A 22,014-nucleotide genomic window follows, 5' to 3' on the forward strand; every position below is an offset into this window, starting at 1 on the left:
GACAGAAGAGTGGGGAGGGCTGGCTGCTGACCCTGTGGCCTCCTTCCCTAGAGGCCCAGGGGACTCCATGGTTAGCCTCGCCAGTAGATCACACAGGGGATCCTGGTCATCATGAAATCCAGTTACTTACTGCCCTTTAAAAACCGCAAATAAGAGAGACTGTCACTCACTTGAATGAGTTATTTAACCAGCAGAGCATTTTATAAGGGAAGAAGAATGAGAGGAGTTATTTACAGTTTCATTTTTGCTGGTTGGAAAATGTGAAATAAGTAGCAACACTCTTCAATAGAAAACACTTTCCCTCTTTTCAGCTTAATGGTTGTTTGCTAAATTTAAGAATTCCTGAAACACTGCTGCAGTCTAAGCTATTTAAGGTAACTACACATTGCTCTGGATCTTCTTAAGGGATTTTTTTTAAGTTGATAACTTGCAGACCATCATTCTACCCTGTGGTCACTTAGATCTGTAGGAAACACACTCACGTGGAGACATACCCCATTGACTAAGCTTATTAAATTCTGACCACTGAAAACTTTGTTCAGTGAGTCTGTCTTTGTGGATTGGCTGCTGGGCCTCTCACGTGCATACATCCATCTACTAGGATCCATACATTCCCTCTTCAGGGGGATCACACGTCTGGATTTGCAGGGTGCCAAACTTCTGGAATCTTTATGCCTCTTCCCTTCAGGAGACTGCCTTAAAGACGCTAATGTTGTACTGACTCAATATTCTCATGTGTCCACTTTCTTAACCTGGCTGCTCCAAGCTAAAAGAACCAAGTGAGAAATAGCCCTTCAGGACAAACATGTTTCTGAAAATTAAAACACAAAACATTCGGGGGTCTAAGAGTATTTCTTCTCTCTCTGCTTTTCTTGAAACCCAGTCAAACAGGAAGATGTATTACAGGTACACAAAATGTGGAAGGTCTAATTTTGTACATCTCATTATCAGGACATTCATTTCGGGCTATTATTTTGGGAAAAAAAAAAGCCCGGGATAATTCAATAGATTTTGATTTATAGAAGTTTCACCGTTAAAAGTGGAGAGGGGAAAATGGCTCAGGAAAAATCTGCAATTAAGAAGCATGACAAATGACAGAGATGGCCAAGTGGTATTCTTTGATATTAGAAAGTAACTGTACTTGAAAATAACTTTATAATTGAATAAGGGTATATTAGGAAAATATGATTCAGAACCAATATTATAGTAATTAGATAAAGGAAGCATAAATGAAATAACTGCAGGAAGAATATTTCCATAGAGATTATAAATGAGATTCTGGTGGAGCAGAAAGGCCTTTAATTGTAATTTAGTGTGCACTATAGAATTATCAGCTCAGTGTGTTACTTCATCATATAAAAGAATATCTGATAATTTTCCCTAATAAGCACATGACAGCTCTTCATATTCCTTCATTATAGCTGATTAAGTGTAAAAACAGTAGATATTCCTTTGTTGGAAAAAGAGTTCAAATCTTTTTAGAAAGACAGCACAAAGCGGTTGCATTTCGATAGCACGTGATCCCAACAGGCTATTATTTAAGAAGTCTGGGGAATTGTAAGTGGCACTTTAAAGAACTCTTCACTTGAGTTTCTTTCGTCCTTCACTTTGTATCCTCCTCCATTTTACCCTTGAAACCTTTTTTCTGTATCTCTGGCTGTGCCTTACGATCTTACCGTATCCCACAAAAGAAAGCCAAAGGAACGGGGAGTTTCTACCCCAGGGAGAGCCCTCTTGAGGCTTTTGACAACTCTAAAAGCATAGGGACGTAGCCTCTTCCTGGGCCTCACGAGCTCCCAGTTATTTGCCGACCCAGTATGAGTCTGGAACAACTGGCCGTTGCACTGTCACAGCCACACAGGTGAAGAATCTAACTTGAGGCAAGAGACTTTCTCCCCTTCTCCTTCCTCTTTTCCTTCCAGCTAGCTCTGCTCTGCGCCCCCTCCTTCAGGCCCAGAGTCCTTTTTTCCCCCTTTTTTTATTTTTATAGAGAGTGAGAGGGGCAAGGAGGAAGAAAGAGAGAGAATCATCCCAAGCAGGCTCCATGGCCAGCACAGAGCACGTCACAGGGTTCCATCTCACGACCCTGAGATCATGAGCTGAGCCAAAATCAACAGTCGGATGCTCAACTGACCGAGCCACCCAGGCGCCCCAAGTCCCAGGGTTCTTATGAATACACAGCCCTGGTGAGGAAGAAGAGGGTTGTTAATAGCTATCGAGGCTGGAGGCTCCAGAAGTTCATACATACTGCCCTGATGATTGAGGATGGATCCTACCCCAGAGCCAATAACAGAGTATTGGATGCTAAAAAAACAAAAAACAAAAACAAAACAAAAAAAAAACAACCCACTCTGAAAGTAATGGCTGAATTATTTGCTTCATTTGCTCCAATCTGGCAACCGAGAGAGGAGGAAGGGGTGTTGGTGTATCAGCACACCATGCTAGATACTTTTTATAGGGTTCTCCCATTTAGTCCTCCAAGTAGCCCGGGAAGTAGAGCTTCCCAGGCCAGCGAAGTCTGGGCTCAGAGATTAGCAATAAGCTGCCTCACGGGTCATGCTGCTGGCCAGTGACGGAACAGCCAACACACAAACTCATGCTACTTCCATCTTTAGAAGCTTTTAAAATGCCCTTCCTGGGTTCGTATGAGGTGGGGTACCATGGAGTGGAAAGCTGAAATGAGTAACAACATGGCTCAACGACAACAGAGGGGAGGCCATGAACCCAGGAGTAACTCTATCACCCATTCGTGTCAGATACTTGACAAAACAAAGGACTCTTTAATATGCCTCTCTGGGTTTTTTGGGTTCTTGTGGGGTTTTTTTGGTCCATGTGTGATTTGGAAATCATGCAAACTGATTAACAAAAAGTCTTCCCCCTCAAAGTGGGGCGCTGCACAGTGCAACTGGGCAAGCTCCTCGGCACCTCTTTTATGCACGTCACATACGGTGCTGAGGCCAAGCAAAGTCAGATAGTCTGACCTTGGGGATAAGGTGTTTGAAACTGGCTAATGAGGCATGCCATAAGCACTGGGGGAAAAAAAGCAAAAGCGGCAGCCCCCAAAGAATTGAAATTAATATCCACAGCAGCAAAGCATGGTAGACCGAGTTATCCTCAGAGGGTCAAATCAGACCGTACAGTCATCCTTAGGCCTGGCACGGGCTGGAGCGGAGGACAGGTGTTTGAGTGGGCAAATGAATGAATTTAGCAACACACAGGTTCATTCCTTAAACTTGGTCGATTCGGTCTTCTAATGAAAAGAACTTTTCGAGGGCTCCGGATATTCCGAGGTAAAGTCAAGCAAATGCTCAATTAGGCGCACGCCATCGCTGTGCTCTTTTTCCTCTGGTAACCTGCCCCTTCCCAAATGAATGTACGCTTCCTACGGAAAGACGTGCAATCAGGTTGTCCGAAAAAAAAAAAAAATCAGGGTGTCCGTGTTAATGAGTCTCATTGAAGGCAAGCTTTTATCCTAAGATTGTTTGATCGATCAGTAGATATCAATCAACAGACAGACACACGTGTGTGTTTTTACATATTTAATAAGCTCTTCCCTCTGTAGCCTGCCTGGGGAACAAGGACTATTTCCCATGAGTCGAGTATTCTAATTAATAAAGAAAGAGTTGACACATGGGGATTGTCATCTTACAAGAAATTGGGCTGCGGGCACATGCACTTAAATCCTGACACGCCGGTCATCATCTTTGATGATGTGGAAGTCGTTGAGCATCCTTTCGTGTCAGAATCCACCGTGATAGAACCGGAATATCATTTGTCACCTTACCATGGAATAGGAGGCTGTTGGTAAGAGACTCCTACCTGGTAAAGTTCCAGCTACTTGCCAGCTGGATAGACAGAGGAGGTGTGTGTCAAACGCCAGCCTCGCTCCCCAAAGGATTTAAGACGGTGATGGTTGTAATGATCACTTTACCAGCTTGCGGACTTGTTGTTCCTTCCAGGAAGATCTCTAACACTTGGCTCAGCACTGGCTGGTTCACCATGACAATCGCACTGGAGCTGTGTGACAGGATCAATGTTTACGGCATGGTGCCCCCCGACTTCTGCAGGTAGGATTTATCCTGCAAGTGTAATTCGTCAGCAGGGCTTGTGCGGGGTTTATAAATATCTGATTCCAAATATCAACCCTGAGACATGTCTAACTGTCTTCTTGAAGCAATTAATTAACACGTCCCAAGTTCTGGTTCTAGAAACAACAAACAGCATTTAATTATGTGATATAAAATATTGAAAGTTTTTGTTTGTACTGCTGGAGAATTAATCCATCTTGTGGGCTTCATTTATCCTCTGAATATTTATCACCCAAATGTAATGCAATAATTGGCATAATATTAATGATGAGCAAGCATTAAGGAATATTAGTTTTATCCTCCTTTGAAAGGGATGCGGTAATTTTTAATGAATTAAAGAGGGCAATTTCTTTGACGGTAAGGCCTGTTTTCTCAATTAAAATATTGCTCTGAGCCTCTTTTCCTCCCCACATCAGTAGCTCCGGTTTGGGCTTCTAAGGCCAAAAGCACCAGCGTAATTATTTTGATGTACCACTTCCGAGGGAACAGACGCACATCTCTGCTGCTGCCTTACGTCCCCTCGTGGCGTGTGCCCGGCCGGGGTTTGGTGTGTGCTAACGCACGCACTGAGAAATACTCAGGGCCTCATTTGTGGGAGCCTGATTGAAAATCCACCTGTGACGTAAAGCAGCGATGCCAGCACCTTCAGAAAGTGTCCTGCTTTTCAGGAACGCCTGATGACCCGCACAAGGCCTCGGTCCTGACCTTCAGACGGCAACAGCGAGGGTGAGGGCATTAAACTTGCTCGTTAAAATCCATGCGTGCTTAGACCTTCGTGTGCTCGAAACCTAACAGCTCTTGAAGGCCACGTGGGCCTTTACCGAAGTCGGCAATTTGGAGGTTGGATGCCAGGACGAGAGGACTGGGTCACGCTGTTACCCTGCGCCGCTCTTCCCACGCTCTCCTTCACCCACAGGCCCAACACAGCAGCCGCACCAGTTTCTAGGCAAGAGTCCAGTTGGGCAGGAGCGTCCTCGGCTAACTGCCTAGGCCCACTCGTCCCCAGGAGCGACGTGATGCAGTGAGGAGGGCTGTGCGTCGTGGAGTCGGACGGCCCAGGGTCAGCGCTGCACCCGGCCGCCTCCTGAGTGTGACCTCGAGCGAGTTGTGCAGTGTCCCTGGGGCTCAGGCTCCTCCTCGTCAGAAGTGGACGTGATGATGCCAGTAGGACTCAGCCCCGGGGTCGTAGGTGGTCAGAGAAGCTAATACACAGAAAGCGCTTGGAACAGCGCCTCGGCCGCCGCAACGGTTGGCTCCCGTGGCTGCGGATCCACCCGAAACTGTGATGGACGCAGCGCAGCCCCTTGGGGTCGCATGACTTGCGGACGGTACCTAGCACCCGAGGATGACAAAGCGACTTCTCGGTCCTGCTGCTCGTCCACCCATTCCCTCCTTTTGCTTTCACTTGGAAAGAAGTGGAGAACTACGCGGGCCGAGCGGGGTTGGTGGGTCATGAGCTCTAGGACTTAGGGGGGTGAGATACCACCCAGGCCCTCACCGCTCACTCACTGGCCTTGTTTCCCTATTGAGCAATCCATGTGCAAAAAGAAGGTAGGAGAGCGTAGAAAAAAAAGAAAAATCGAAGCCACTGCCTCCTCCACCCACCAGGCTGACGAGGGCGGGAGCGGCGCTCGTGGACACGCAGACAGCGGCGGCGTTGACAGCCCCGTGGCAGGTGTAATCATGTAATATTGCCATTAGGACGCCAGAGAGAAAGAGCATGAATACATTGAAATGTTAATGGCTCCGAGTGTTCAAGGAAATATTCCATTTATTACGGAAAACAAATGAAAGGCAAGTTAACCTGTCACTTCTCTTACTCTGAGTGAGTTCATCATGACGGCGCCAACGAGGGAGTCGAGGCGCTGTTGGCCAACGGCCTGCCGCGCCCGGCTCCGGGGTCCTGCTCCCCAGCCACCGTCCCAAAGGCTCCGTGGCCGCTCCCCCGGGAGCTTTCCCCAAGACCTCCCCAGGGGGCTTCCTGCACACCACGTCCGTCAGAGCAAGCGGGGGGTTAGGGGGTCAGGCTGCGGGGAGCGCGCGTCCTGGTCGGTCCCAACTCCTGTTGAGGGAGGCAAAGGGGGGGAGAACCTGACCCCCCAGTTCCTTTAACCTTCCCCATTAGTTGCCCCCCCATCCCGGGGAGAAACTGGGTCACCTTGAGCCTCGCTTCCCTCATCTGCAGGATGGGACTAAGAAGACGGTGATAAGAGCGAGCGGGTCACGGTGATAGGGCCGAGATCAGGGATGGACAGTGTCCGACAGCGCGCCCAGCACACGGGTGGCGCTCAGGAAGGGCTCTTAGCCGGAGGACTGTGACTCATACATCACACGTAAGGTATAAAATAATAATAAATAAATAAATAAATAAATAAATAAATAAATAAATAAATATAATAATAATAATTATCAGTTTTCCTCCGTATGCTGAGAGTTGCCTCAAAAGGTACCAAGAACTTGGGGGGCCTGGGGGTGGTTCCAAGAATAGGGCACAGCTCTTGCCTCCCAGAAACTCAGAGTAAGCTCGATCCACCGAAACTGTGATGGACGCAGCGCAGCCCCTCGGGGTCACATGACTCTTGCGGACAGTACCTAGCACCCGAGGATGACAAAGCGACTTCTCGGTCCTGCTGCTCGTCCACCCATTCCCCCCTTTCGTTTTTACTTGGAAAGAAGTGGAGAACTACGCGGGCCGAGCGGGGTTGGTGGGTCGTGAGGGTGCACCTGCCCCTCCTGCCGATTCTTTACGCTGCCCAGTTGCTCCCTGGACTGAAGAGTTAGGCTCCTGGGGCCAGATCAGCAAGCAAGAAAGAGCCAAATGCTCATTTTTGGTCAATTAACTTTTTCAGACCATGGGACACAACGAGTATCCTCGAAAGGGGTTATTTGCCAAATTAACCACAGAGACATCATTCGCCCCACCGAGTCGTGTTGGGTGCGGAGGACATGGTGGGAGGTGACAGAGGGCCTCTGGCTTTGGTCTCCTGAGGGTCACCTGGATGCAATTCAGTCAAAAGACTGTTGGGCCCTCCCGTCCCCGCTCCATCCAGAGCCCCCCGCTTCTCTGCTTTACCCTCGGCCTCGCAAGACCTCCGACCTCCTCTGGCCTGAGCTATAGTCCTGCTGCTTCCCCGTCTACACCCAGTCCTGCCGCTTCCCCGTCTACACCCGACTGGCACACGCGTTCCGGGAGCATCGAATCATTGCCTCTGATTGCTGGGGAAACCAAGGCACAGACAGACCCAGAGGGGCCCGAGGAGGGGACCGTGGTACAGCCAGACCATCATGAGTGACCGGTTCCCAAGACACGGGTGGATGGGGCGCCCCACCAGCCTCGAGCTCCCGTCTTCCATCCAGCTCCCCTGGACCTGTCCCACGGGGCCCGGGTGACTTCCGGGGGTCCCCCTTGGGCCAGAAGACTTCGGGTGGCCCGATTGCGCACATGGGTGCCTCGGGAGGCACGACGGCCCCAGGGCACAGTCCTTCCTCGGCCAGTGCTGCCCCAAGCTCCGGCCGCAGCCCACTCTGGCCTCCCTCCCTGCGGGCCATCACGCCTGCTCCCGAGGTCACGCCTGCTCCCAAGGCACACGGGTCTCCGGGGCCTGGCCTCCCCGTCTGCCTTCACCGCCTCCTCCCTCCTCACAGGGCCCCCCCCCTCCTCCATCCTCACAGAGACTCCCACCCCCCCCACCCCGTGCAGCCCGTGCAGTCGGGACACCCCCACCCGCACCCCCAGCACCCCCAGACCCCGGGGCAGGAGGCACCTGCCAGCGATCGTCTTGTCACCTGCGGTGGTGACCTTGATCGCCGGCCAAGTGGTATCCACCGTGAAGGTATTACTTTTCCCTTTGGTTGTTTTTTTTTTAAGATTTTATTTATTTATTCATGACAGACACACACACAGAGAGAGAGAGAGAGAGAGAGAGAGAGAGAGAGGCAGAGGGAGAGGCAGGCTCCATGTGGGGAGCCCGACGCAGGACTCGATCCCGGGACCCCAGGGTCACGCCCTGGGCTGAAGGCAGATGCTCCACTGCTGAGCCTCCAGGGTTTTCCTTTTCCCTTTGTCATTAATAAAGGTCTCGGGGAGACCCTTCATGCCAATACCCTGTTTCCCTTCGGCGTCCTCCCCCACTAGGGCTCCATCCGTGGGCGCCCCTTGCCCGGACAACCACGGGGCTGTTCTGATGGCGATTTCTCTGTCCCCTCCTCCTCTCCGGGTTGAACTCTTCTTCTGCCAGGAAATGCTCTTTCTCCTTCCTCACTTATTTCCAGATTCAATTATTTATTGAAATCATCATGGACTCATGGATCTTTCCTTTCTTTTACGGGTCTTATAACGCGATACTACCATTATTTATTCTGATGCTGGAACCTAAGGCCCCTTTTCAAATCGCCTTGCCTGGGACCCTCCCCAGATCAATTAAGCCAGGTCGGTGGAGGTGGGACGCAGGCAATGGTTTGTCCCAAAGCTCCCTGCTGCGCTGAATGTTCGTGCTTTCACTACCCCCCCCCAGCCCCCCCCCCCGCTCCACTCTGCTTCCTCTCTAAAGAAATATAAATCCTTTTGTACATTATTTTTGCAGGATTTATTCCCGAGGTGGCCCTTGGAGTGCTGATGACAGGCCACCGCCGCTTGGGAAACGGGCCGCGTGCTTCTCCCCGCCCCTGGCCCCACACCGTCACTCCCTCAGCGTCCCCAGGCCCCCAGACAGGCACTTGGGGCCAATACCTCCCTACCAGGGTGGCCTCCTGGCGTGGCAGTCCTGCCGCCCTTAATTGCTGTTGGGTCAGGTGGTGGAAGGAAAAGCCACGGCAGCCTTCGGGAAGTCGGGTTTGAGAACAGACCCAGGGAGTCCTGGCCTTGCACTGGGAAGGCCTTCCTGCCCGAGCAGGGGATTATGGCTGGTGGCAGGCCTTCCCCGGGGGGCCTGTCCCTGCAGTTGCCTTGGCTCTGACCTCGCAAGGCCCGCAAAGCACTCCTCTGCCGCTTGGACAGAGATTTTTAAAAGTGTGGAAACAACCCCTTATTTGGACCCTTTGGAAATCATAACAATCAAATGTGTGAATTTAAGTCTCCCTTTAGGTGATCAATAGGGAGCCAGATAAGTTTTCATTCAAAGAGAAGGTCTTCTTGAATCAGGAAATCGATCTTAGGGCATCCTTCCGCTGGTTTCCAATTTCTCTGTATTCCTAGGTGCCAACTCAATCTCATGCTATTTTTAGAAGCCTAATTGTTTCTTTAATCAGATTGATGCCAGTAATACGTTCAAAGTGTAGATAAATCAGATTTAACACCTGATTCGTGTTGGACTAAAAGCTTAACCCCCAAGTAGACCGTGGCACAGTGAATTTGGCATGGTTCCCCCAAATTGTGCCGTATGACTCTGGGGCCACTTGCCTCACAAACTATCTTTTCTTGTTTACTCTTTTCTCCATGGTGGCCAGTTCCAACCTGACTTCTTCCTAGAATGCATTTTCTGACTCGAAAATACCCTCTATTAAAATTCTAAGGGGATTCCTATTTCTGAAGTAAGTGAGTGAAATCTTTATTAACCAGACAGGCCCGGATCTGAAGTTTCACGGTGGAACAGAGGTACCTCTGAGATGTGATAGAGATGCAAGGGATTAATTCAGCATAGCATCCAACCCAGGATGAGGAACGCTTAAATGCTGCATGACGAAAATGAATCTCTCTTCCTGGAAGAACTTTAACCTCAGAGGACAGGCAGCTCAAAAGGTTTATTGTTGTCAGAGCCACAAACTTGACACCCCTCTTGATAAAAGACTTCGATCCCTGACCTCAGTAAAGTTGCTACTCTAGAAGCTATCTGCGTATTGATCTCCTCTGAAGGAGACGAATAGGTGTCTAGCAGGATGAACATCTCTGGGAAACAAAGTTACTGGTACTTAGAATAGAGCCCGAGTGGCCAGAGTGGGGACCCCAGGGGACCAGGCACGGGAAGGTGGTTTGCCTGGGTCTTTTAAGAGAAGAACTAAACCCTTCGTGAAAGCCGGTTGGTGAGTGTAGTTCAAGATTAGGAAGGTTGACCTGCTGGGATACCTTGACTAAGTTTATCATCTAGACTTGAAGACTGAAGAAGTGGAGTGGATTGGACTAGAATGGAAACGAGCCTGGACCGGGGCTCTATGGGGGTCAGATATCTTAGTAACCCCACAACAGAGCACCCAACCCTCACCATGTTAATCCTTTGCACGCTACCTTGAAGAAATGAGCCAGTGTTTCTCATTTGAGGTGAAATAGGGATAGAGAAACAGAAAAAAATGTTGGGGCTACCAGGCTACAATGCAAGGATGTGAGGATTTGGAATTTCTGGATTCAGAGACTGTGGATTTGAGTCCATTGTTTACCTAGAGCAACAAGAAGAAAATGGTGGCATCGTGCTTGCTGTGCTTGTTCCATGGGATCAAACCAGGATCGTCAACCTACCGTGTTGGAGGAGAAATTTTCTTTAGAGGTTTGCTGTTTAGCTGCTAACTCCATATAAGTTTCTCTCAACAACAGGAATTCAAAAATTATTTATTGAGCACCTACTAGGAACAGGACCAAGGCCTGCCCTCATAAACAGACAATAAACAGGTAAACAACAGCAACTCCGGAGAGGGATTAATGCTGTAAGGAAAATAAATCTGACTGAGAGCAAAGGGACGGGTGTCAGGTAAAGCCTCTCTGAAGAGGACAGATTTAAGTCAATGCCCAGGGGTGAGGAGTGAACTGGTTAGGAGTGGGTTACAACCAGGGGACCGCCTTCACGTGCCAAGGCCTCAAGGTCAAGCTCGGCAGAGCTGATGACCAGAAAGGCCAGTATGGCTGGAGCGCAGTAGGCAGGGCTGGCTTAGGAGAAGTTTCCACAGAGAACAAATTCATATAACACCCTATAATCTCTTTGGTAATGATGCTCAGTGCGTTTATTTCAGAACCTCAAAAGCTTTCCCCATGCTTAAGTGTACCCATCAGAAAAGCCATTTGTTGAAATTTATTTAACTTGGAAATATTGCTTGTGTTCATCAGCTAAATCAGTCAAAGGGATTTTTTCCCCCATTACTCAGTCATCTCGTTTTCCTCCTACAGGGACCCCAATCACCCTTCAGTACCTTATCACTATTATGAACCTTTCGGACCTGATGAATGTACAATGTACCTCTCCCACGAGCGAGGACGGAAGGGCAGTCATCACCGCTTCATCACGGAGAAACGCGTCTTTAAGAACTGGGCACGGACATTCAACATTCACTTTTTTCAACCAGACTGGAAACCAGAGTCACTTGCTATAAAGCATCCTGAGAATAAACCTGTCTTCTGAGCAATGCGTGTGCCAGACCGAGATCCCACGTACCTACTGTATCAGACGCCAGGGCACTGGACGTCCTGAGCCACCAGACACAAAAGAGGGACCAGACTGGAAGCAGGAAACTCCTCAGTAAGCAACATGTACAGATGCCTCTGAGGCGTGACTACAAAGCAGTGCGGTTGGTGTGTAAGGAGAAAATTCAAGAATTAATATGTCCCCATGAGTGTCATTCCTCTCAAAAGGGACCTTCGGAGCTAAACACTCGTTGCAATGATGCTGCCATGGCTAGAAGAACATTCTGGATCTCTTTAAGTATTGCCTTCAAAACCGAAACACGAGCAACTCAACAACGTTAGTTGTGTTCCTTTATAGAAATACCACATCGAAAGACATTTTTCTATCAAGTTGTATCCTAACCTGATCTATAATCTTTGTCATCCGTTGGGCTCTGTATGTGTGATTTGTAAAAAGCAGTCCGAAAGTCTGGACATGATTTCTGAAGAGCACATCTCCACTGACTTCATAAAGCAAATGCCCACTATTTATTTATTAAGAGTTTTTTAGCGTACTCTAGGCCAGTATTTTTATAGATGTTGATTATGTGCTAATCTTTCCTTCTTAGCTCTTTAACCCTGAATGATGCTTGGAAAACACCTAGAGATGGGGCTGATGAGTGACTACGCTCACGATGCTCATTGTTAGCATGTGGTTGGCTTGGAAATGTGACATTGCATTTTTTTGAACCCTTAGGCTTCAAGAATAGCTGTGACATTTTCTAACGTAAAATGCTCCAGATGACAAAACTGATAACCAAAAACGGTGTTATTACAACAAAAAGATACATCTTCAGTAATAGTTGGTGTAGGCTCCTTGGCGTAAACCCTAGTTTCCTTGTCTGAGAATCATGCCCCTGTACCAGATGACTGCGTTAAGTCTCCTTCCAAATCTAACATTCTGTAAGCCTCTCGACCCGTTTGAGGGCATTGCACTCGGAATGATGGGGTTTCCGCAGTAGCAAAAGCCTGATTTTAGGGGGTCTTTTTATTCCCCTACTATCTATCTCCCTCTGTGGTTAAACACATAACTTCCTCAACTGGTCCCCATTGGCTACAGTCTACCCCCTGCATTTCTGGTATTTCTTGCACCCAAAGAGGGGATGAGGGTTGGGGGAAAAAAAAAAAAACCTGAGAGAGAGAAAGAGAGCCTCTGTGTGTTGGTCCCTGGCTACAGGAGCAAGGAACAGCCCTTCTGAGAGTCTGTGAGAAGAGAACCCAAGTCCCTATCATACGACTCATTTATCCCGTGAACTATTCAGATTCCCTCGGTGCAAGTCTTACGTGGTAGTCCTAGCCATTCCCTGGTCTGGAGGAGTAAGAAGGACTCCTTCTATTCAGAGCCAAGATACCAGTATGAAATAGGACATTCATTTAAGCAAGTGATATTCTTCAAAAATAGTCTTTTTAAAAATATACCAGTGTGTCTTTTTTTTTTTTTTTTTACACATGACTTAGAAGGCATGTGGTTTTTCTGACGCGAAGGCACCAGCACGTATTACGTATGGAGACCAACGTTGTTTTACAGAATGTGACCTGACCTGGGATTAAAGATTTCTCACATTGCCACTTCCTTTGCCTTTCCTTAATTAGTCCTAAGATTCCTTTCCCTTGCACTAACTAGTACTACTAATTTTAGGGAGTACTGTGGTTGGATGCAAACACGGTCCGGATATTTATATGGCAGGAACAAAGTTGGGATTATTGTGGTGTAGCTTGAGCTGTTAAAAGCCAGTACAATTCAAATGTATGTATTTTTTTTTAATTTTCTCATAGTTTTAAAAGAGACTGTAGCATTTTATTCCAGCACAATCTCTTCTGCAGCATGGACTCTGAACACACAATACTTTATGAACATATGAAAAGGAGTATGAATTTCATGATTGATTTCCTGGCTACCTTTACCATCACTTGAAGACGTTATGTTGTTCAGATGTAAGTAGCTCCTTTAACAAGTTTTATTTTTATGGAAATTTGGAAAGGCATATTTGGGACATGCAAAAATGTAGCTAAATTACCTAATCTAATAATATCTCAAATGCCTGTGTTATCTTTAGGTTTTAGGATTCGGTTTTTGTGTGTTTTTTTTTTTTTTTAAAAGACCATATGATAACTCCATCTTTTTTGTAACTTCTTCCTCCCTCCTAAATACTCAGAAGAGCTCAAAGCAACCAAATTCTGAAATCCCTGGCTTCACTGGGAAATAGCTTCAATCTAAGCGTAGCTAAGATATGTGAATGTGGGAATTTATATTTTTAAAAATACGGTATAAATAGGTGTAAGAGTTATCACTTGGGCAGTGGTTTTTATTATACCATTGCAAAAAAAAAAAAAAAAAAAAGAAGCCTAGAATTCTGATAGATTATGCTGATGGACCTGGCTGTGGGCAATTGAATTCTTATCTTGCTGCTATCACTTTGTGACTCTCGGTCTCAACACCCTTCAACACCATTACACATCAACCCTGATATAAAAGATGACTACAGAAGCATGTTTACAGTCCTCAGTGATTTCAATATCCCATTGTGTTGGACGTCTTAGTCGGACTCGTTATGTTATACACCTTTTCTTCTTTCCCAGCTGTGTCATCAGCTACCGCCTGGCTTTTAAGACCACAGTAATACAAAGCCACAGCTGGCCGATCCATGGCGTCTGTTATTTCAACGCAAGAACATTTGGCAGAGGCCATTACAATAGATAGCCATTATGGGCAAAGATACAGGAATTCACAAACAAAATCAATCACTTCAAATGGCCCATAAAAAGAGGAATCTTACATTTATTATTGTACGGTAAATATTCATCCAAGAAAGCGTACATTAAAAGAACATTAGGAGGTAAATATTCAGTGTGCTGCGTGGGGACTTTGCTGTGTGATTTCCATTATGGTTAATGGGTGTTTGGTAACTAAGTCCCTGTGCCTCACTGACCCTGGTATGTGCTCCTAAGGGCTAGACATAAAACCAGGGTGATTCAGGAACTTCCAAGGTCCTGAGATTTCAGAGTGAGAGCTTGACTTTGAAAGAAAGGAAGAAAAGGAAAGAAAGAAGAAAGGAAAGAAGAAAGAAAGAAAGAAAGAAAGAAAGAAAGAAAGAAAGAAAGAAGAAAAGAAAGAGAAAGAGAAAGAAGGAAAGAAAGAGGGCAGCCCCGGTTGCTCAGCGGTTTGGCGTCGCCTTCAGCCCAGGGCGTGTTCCCAGGGTCCTGGGATCAAGTCCCACATGGGGCTCCCTGCATGGAGCCTGCTTCTCCCTCTGCCCGTGTCTCTGCCTCTCTCTCTCTCTCTCTCTCTCTCTCTCTCTCTCTCTCATTCTGTGCCTCTCATGAATAAGTAAATAAAATCTTTTAAAAAATAAATAAAAGAAAGAAAGAAATGAAAGCAAACCACAAAACACTGTACCTAGAAGAGAAATTTGTGTGTGGTCTCTCGGAATCCCTAAATTACTGCCAGGTATGTGCTTTAGATTCCAGCCACCACCACCACCTCTCCGGACAGATTACCCTTGTGTCCTGAAATACTTTGCATCACTGATCCATTTTGGTCACGTTAAAATTGAAGGATATAACCTCATTCGGGAACAAAAACTCACCCCGAAGGTTAGAATTATCGATTGGGAAGCGAAAGGAATGCCAAGTGGAAGTGAAAGGAACACGTCGGAATTTTGTCAGGATTAATACAGAGTTGTTGGAACATATCCGCACCTATTCAGTAGCCACCCAAGTATTTGCCCTTGTGTAGGAGTTGACCTCATGGAAACACACCTTGAATCCCACTGGGGGGGTGATTCAGGTTGTTAATTCAGACTTACTCCGAGATTCCTCTTCTGTCTGCGGTGTTGGGAGGGGAGGGTAACACTCCTCCACATTCCACACCTGATCCAATCCAATCATTCCTTCCATCCTCACTGCTTCTCTCTGAAACCTCAATCCCATCTTTCCACCTTCATGCTCTCCTGTCTTTTGTCTACACTGGGCTTTTGAATCAGCCGGAGGCTGTTAAGTTAGTCTGGTAGGTTTTTAAACTAGAGACCTACCTGGGGAACAGATTTGGGGTAGGCCCTGCGATGCAGTGACCGTAGTAGGTGGGAGGACTCCATCTGGCTACAGGACTAGGTACTTCACAAGCACTGTCCTTGTTTCCCCCAGGCTTGGGGTGGGGGGTGGGGGTTGGGGGGGGGACTTCAAGACAGATTTCCAGTGCTAAAACTAGGACAAGGCCCAGACAAACTGGGACAATGCGTCCCCCTATCTATCAAAAGGCCACCTCAAAGAGAACTAGAATACTAAGGCCTTGGGGGGAGAGTGAATCCACTGCCTAGGTTCTAGCACCTGCCAGAAGACACTGGAGTGGAGTGAGGTGAGAGAGGGTCTGTAGGCTTCAAAAACGAGCAGGAGTAAGCCCTCTATTGTAGCTCACTCATCCTCACCTACTCAGGGTATTGAGCCACCACAGAAAAGCAAAAAAAAAAAAAAAAAAAAAAAAAAAAAGGCTGCAATCCTGTTTGTTTTTACTCCGTGCCCTAATATTAAATGCTACCTTGGATTGTTCTTGTCTCTTTATGTATGTGTCCTATTAGCCTAATTAGATTGTAAGCTCTTTGCGAGCAGGGACCGTTTCTCCTTTGTCTTTGTAGCCTCGTCCCCAGCACAGTGCCTTGCACACAATGGGCGCTCAATAAATGTCTGTTGTTGATGACGACCTCTTCATGGTGGCCCGCTGGCTTTGTAAGCGGTGTGTATCCTTCCATTGGAGAAGTGCGGGAGGCAGGATAGGTGATGAAGTAGTTAAGTTTTAAGTGGGATTTTCCAGGGTCAGCCCCCAAACCTGTAACGATTTTAATCAGCCGGGCGGGCCTAGACTGGGCAGGATACGGAGCTGGATGCACGAGGCGTTCATGCCGGCTGCGCCGCACACACAAAGCGGAGTTCTCGCCGCCAGCAGGCCGCTCGCAGCACAAATTAAATTTAATATTGACAAATGCTGTACCATGTGTAGAGGCAGCCCGGGCTCTGAGTCCTCTGGTTCAACTACAAAAGGGAGGCTACGGCGAGATGAGTTGTAGCCTGCCTCCAACGCTTCGGCTTCCCAAATCTGCCGCCATCCGCTGGTGATTTCGGAGGGTCTGTGTCAATGAAGGGCACGTTTTTTCTTGAAATCAAAATGAAACCGACAAGAAGCCCCAAGCCCTTTTGCTTCCATGAGGCAGATCCCAAATGCTTGTATCCCTTCCAGAACAGGAGGGGAAAGGAGAGCTCTTAGGAGAAGCTGCCCTCAGGTGGAGCATCCCAGTCACCATCTTGAGTCCCCACCTGGACGCCATCTGGTGCCCAATTACCTCCCGGTTACAAGAGAGGGCAAGACGGAAGCCAGTCAAGGTGAGTCAGCTGCCAGTGGGGGCCTCCTCAAGGAACCATGACCATTACCTTCTTGAACGTGTGGACCCCTTGGAATCCTTCTTCTTTCATTGCCCGTTCTTCCACGTTTTTGTGTGACCTCAGTTTCATTTGTAAAAGTGTAGGCAGAGGGCTAGGACACCACATTAAACTGAGAGAATGCTCCTTTCTGAATGGACAGGATTATAGATCTTCCCACATTTTCAAAAATTCTATTGTAACCGCAAAACATTATTTCATAAAATATTAGAAAAGACATTGATAATAGGATTTCAAACAGAATCCCAACTGGGAGATTGGGAAAAACCTGGTAAATGCCGTGTCCAACTACACATAACAGAATGTCTTTGCTGTGTACATAAATCATCTCAAGCGTAACAGCTTTACTTCCGTACCAGGGAAACTAGTTCTTTAATTTTAAAACCAAACGTAGGTTTTGTTTTTCATGAGACTGAACCAAAATCTTTAAGATTCCATTTTGTCATTAAATACCTACTGAGTGGTCTGCACACTGTCACGTGCTTTGTATATACTTTTTCACAATAATCTGATTATCCTGTTGTGCAGATAAGTAAGCTGAGAGTAAGAGAAGCTCATCCAGCCCCCTGGGCAATGAAGATGAAGGTCACCAGGTGGCTTGCCATGTCCCAGGCATCCTCTGAAAGCTTTGTAAGTGCAACTAATCCTCACAATAACCCTAATAAATGGGTTCTTTTATCATTCCCCTTTTACAGATGTGAAAACTGAGGCACATCAGTAGGAAAGTTAGGTTAGAAGCCACAGGGTCTGTCTCTGGAGCCTCTACCTTCAGTCACCATGTATTTGTTGGCAGAAATTTAACCTGTAGATAGCAATTTCTATTAGAATATTGAAATACTCTATTTCAGCATATTCACAGGGTGTGTTACACTTGATACATATAAAATAAATGGCAATCATAATAAACTATGAGGCAAACGTTAGGAGAATATCACCACCATCCTTGAAGCCCACCTGAGTGTTCCTTCCGTTGTCTTGGATTTTCAATTTACTTACTTTCTAAATAGTTCTATCACCTACAGATATATCAATAAACAATGTATTAGATTCACATAGTAGTAAATATCATAAGACTTAGGACATTCCAAGCTTGCTGTATCTTTTTTCTAGCCATTTTCTCTGCCTGCTCCTCTAATTTATTTTCATGATTGCAGAATGCCAGTGTGTGGCGATACCCTAACTTATTTTTATCCATTCTTTCAGGGAACATTCGGGTTTTCGGTTTGCTGCGAGTATGTACAATGCTTTTATGCTCATTCCTCGAAAAGACTTTTAGTACACGTGTGCGAGAAGTTTTATACGGAGAGTTACACCTAAGGAATAAAATCACATGTGCTCGGTATCGCTAGATTGTTTTCCAAAGTGGTTGGACACTTAATACTCCTATCAGTGGCTGCCCACATCTTTGCTAACACTTGGCTTGGTTTTTTCGGACTGTGAAACCTTGTCCTCCTGGCACCTGTAAATTGTATCTCATTGTGATTTTGACTTGTATTTCCCCTCATTTCTTATCAGGTTTAGCATGTTTTCTCTTCCGTTAGCATTACCTCGTCTGTGAAATGCCTGTCCCACTTTTGTCCACCTTCCTGCCGGGATAGTTAACTTTTCCTTTTTTTCTCTTAAAGAATTCTTAATATATTCTAGATAGTAATTTTTGTCGACTGTTTGCAAATATCTTCTTGCAGTTTGTGCCTTGTCTTTTCTTTTTCTCTATGGTGACTTTCAGTGAACAGTTTTTAATATCAATGTAGTCATGTTTTCCATCTTCTTATATGATTAGAGCTTCTTATACCCTCTTTACTAAATCTTCCATCTCCTGATCAATAATTATTTTCTTATATTTTATTCTTAAAAACTTCAAAGTTTTTGTCTCTTCTGTGGCAGTAAAGGATTTATACTTTTGCATAAAAGCAAGCTAGAAATCCCTTTTGTTTTATATAAATGCCAACTGTCCTAGCACCGTTTATGGAGAAGAATCCGTTTTTCTCCAGTGATCAGCAATCAAATTTCCATATACGTGAGGATTTATTTCTGTCCTTTTTATTGTTTCATTCTAGCCAAATTGTCTATCTCTGTATTAATACCACACAGTCTTAATTATTATAGCTTGATAATAAGTCTTGGTATCTCGTAGGGCAATTTCTCCCTCACCCTATTGAATGTTGAAGAATGTCTTGTTGACTCTTTTTTTTAATGACTAATTTTTGCCAAAGTATTTTTGTCCAGTAATGTACATAAACTTTATGTATAGAGATTGATGAAGTTTTATAATCTGTATACCCATGTCACCGTTATTAAGATGACAACATAGTACCTTTCTAGCACCCCAGAAGGCTCCTTCAACTCTTGTAGTCAATCTCCCTGTCAAGGGTGAGCACTTTCTTACCTCTACCAATGTAGATGTGTTTTGCCTGTGTTTTTAATTTCACATAAATAGAATTATATGTTTTGTAGTGTTTTTTTTTTGTCCCTGGCTTCTTTCAGTCAAGAAAGTCATGTTTGTAAGATTCATCTCTGTTGATACATATAGCAGTGGTTTTTTTGGGGGGACTAGATAGTATCACGTTGCATTAGAACTAACAACTCTAATATAGGTGGTCTTGGGGTTATTTCCAGTTTAGGGCTTCCATGAATACAGTTGTTATGAACATTCTTGTACATGCATTTTGATGGACAGAGAGCTTGCTTCTATTGGATATATAATAAGGAGTGGAACTGCCAAGTCACAGATATACCTGTGCTTGGTCTTACTAGATATTGTCAGTTTTCCAAATTAGTTGCCCTATTTTAAACTCCCATCAACAATAACTGAGAGATCCGTTTGCTCCATATATTTACCAATGCTTTTGGCCATTCTTTTAGTTGGGTTGTTGTCATGCTTTTTCTTATTTATTTTTGGGAATTCTTTATATAATCTAGATTCAACTACTTTGTTATATATATTGCAGTTTATCTCTTAATGGTATATTTTAATGACTGAAAGTTCTTAATTCTAATAATTTTAATTCTAACTTATCTCAATTTCATGTATAATATAATTTGTGTCCTATTTAAGAATTCTTACCTGGCCCATGGCCATCTCTTATGTTTTCTTCTAAAAGCTTTATATTTTTTTCCTTTTGTGTTTGGATCTGTGATCCATCCCAAATTAATTTGGGGATATGATATAAGGTAACAGTCAAAGGGTTTCCCCCCTACCCCTTTTAAGGAAATCCAGTGATACAGCACCATTTATTGCATATACCCCCTTTCTCCACTGATACTGTTGCTTTGATAATAAATAGGCTGCTACCATGTATATGTGGGATTGTCTCTTAACTTTGAGTTCTGTGTCATTTTTAAACTCTTGTACTATTAACACATTATCTTAATTATTATAACTTCATAAATCTCAATATCTAGAAGTTGAAACTATCCAGTTTATTCACCTTCAATATGACTTTGACTATTTTTGGCATTTTTGTATTTCCACATACACATAGATTTTTAGAATCACAGTGTCATTTTCCATATTTAATAAAACCTGCTGAGATTTCCATTGTGATTGGATTGATTCTACGGATCACTTTGGGGAGAACTGACATTTTAATAATATCAAGTATTTCAGATCATGAACATATGTTTGCCATGGAGAGATCTTACACATCTTTCCTTATATCTGTTTCTAGGTGTTTGAAAGGTTTGGTACTATTATAAATTTTTTAAATTTAATTTTCTACCTGTTTGTGTAAGTATATAGAAAAATACAATTGATTTTTGTATATTGATCTCATATTCAGCATTAGAGCTAAGTGAACTCAGCAATTGTCAAGTTTAAATGAAGGCCATGTAGTAGTGATGTACTTTTTTAAGTGCATAGTATGAGGAGGTACAAGATGTCAATATGTCTCATTAACAGTGACGCTAAATTTGATCATTATATTAAGGTAGTGTCATGGCTAATTTCATGTGTCAACTTGGCTAGGCTGTGATGCCTAGTTGTTTGGGGGAAACACCAGTCTAGCTATGGCTGTGAAGATATTTTTCAGACTTGATAACACTGACAAAGTAGACTTTGAGTAAAACAGATTACTCTCCATGGTACGTGGGGGGGGGGCATTCATCCAATCATTTGAAGGATGAATTAGATGGATGGCAATGGATGGCATTCGTCCAATCATTTGAAGGCCATAAGAACAAAGAATGAGATTTCCTGAAAAAGAAGTAAGTTTCTCCCAAGATTGCAACATAGAAACCCTGCCTGAGTTTCCCACTTGCTAACCTGTCCTGCAAATTTCAGATTCAGGACTATAACATCAACTCCTATCTAAATTTCTAGCCTGCCAGCTTACCCAATATTTCAGGCTTGGTAGCCTCAACAATCACATGAGCCAAGTATTTAAAAATAAGCTCTCTATAGATAGATATAGAGATATAGATGTATCCTATTGGTTTTGTTTCTCTGGAAAAGCCTGACTCATACAAGTGATGTCTCAGGTTTCTTCACTAAAAAGTTACTATTTCCCCCTTTATAATTATTAGGAATCTTGCAGGAAGATATTTTTAAATATGTGAATTTCCTGTTTCTCAACATAAGCACTAATTTTAGCATCCACAGATGATTCTTGTATAATAATTGTTTCTTTGGTACTTGACAAATGCTGTTTTTTTTTTCTGTTTTCATCGCTTATTCTATATTTATCTTGCCTGAGATTAGGAATTGTACTATAGGAAAAAGCCAACCATTTTCGCCATTTATTCTGATTTTTTAAATTGAGAAAATAATCCCATTTACAATTGTGTCAGAAAGAATACCTAGGAATAAATTTAACCAAGGAGGTAAAAGACCTATACCTTGAAAACTATAAAACACTGATGAAAGAAATTAATAAATGTAAATACAATACTGTGGACAAATAAAGGAAAGACATACCATGATCATGAAGTAGAAGAATTAATATTGATAAAATGTCCATTCAACCCAAAGCAATCCACAGATTCAATGCAATCCCTATCAAAACACCAATGGTATTTTTCAGAGAACTACAAAAAATAATGCTAAAATTTGTATGGATCTACAAGACAGTCTAATTAGCCAAACCAATCTTGAGAAAGAACAAGGCTGAAAGTATCACATTCCCAGATTTCAAACTA

General features: G+C 44.6%; 1 protein-coding gene across 1 annotated transcript in view; it reads left to right on the forward strand.

Annotated features, from left to right (window-relative positions):
* Nucleotides 1–13,514, forward strand: part of ST6GALNAC5 (ST6 N-acetylgalactosaminide alpha-2,6-sialyltransferase 5) — a 159,936-nt gene extending 146,422 nt beyond the window's left edge. Inside the window, 2 exon segments of the mRNA XM_055340747.1 lie at nucleotides 3,960–4,067; nucleotides 11,179–13,514. Of these exon segments, the coding sequence (XP_055196722.1) occupies nucleotides 3,960–4,067; nucleotides 11,179–11,410 (340 nt within the window). The 3' untranslated portion in view covers nucleotides 11,411–13,514.
* The last annotated feature ends 8,500 nt before the right edge of the window (nucleotides 13,515–22,014 follow it).

The sequence above is a fragment of the Nyctereutes procyonoides genome, unplaced genomic scaffold (assembly GCF_905146905.1).
Source record: "Nyctereutes procyonoides isolate TBG_1078 unplaced genomic scaffold, NYPRO_anot_genome, whole genome shotgun sequence".
Lineage (NCBI taxonomy): Eukaryota > Metazoa > Chordata > Mammalia > Carnivora > Canidae > Nyctereutes > Nyctereutes procyonoides.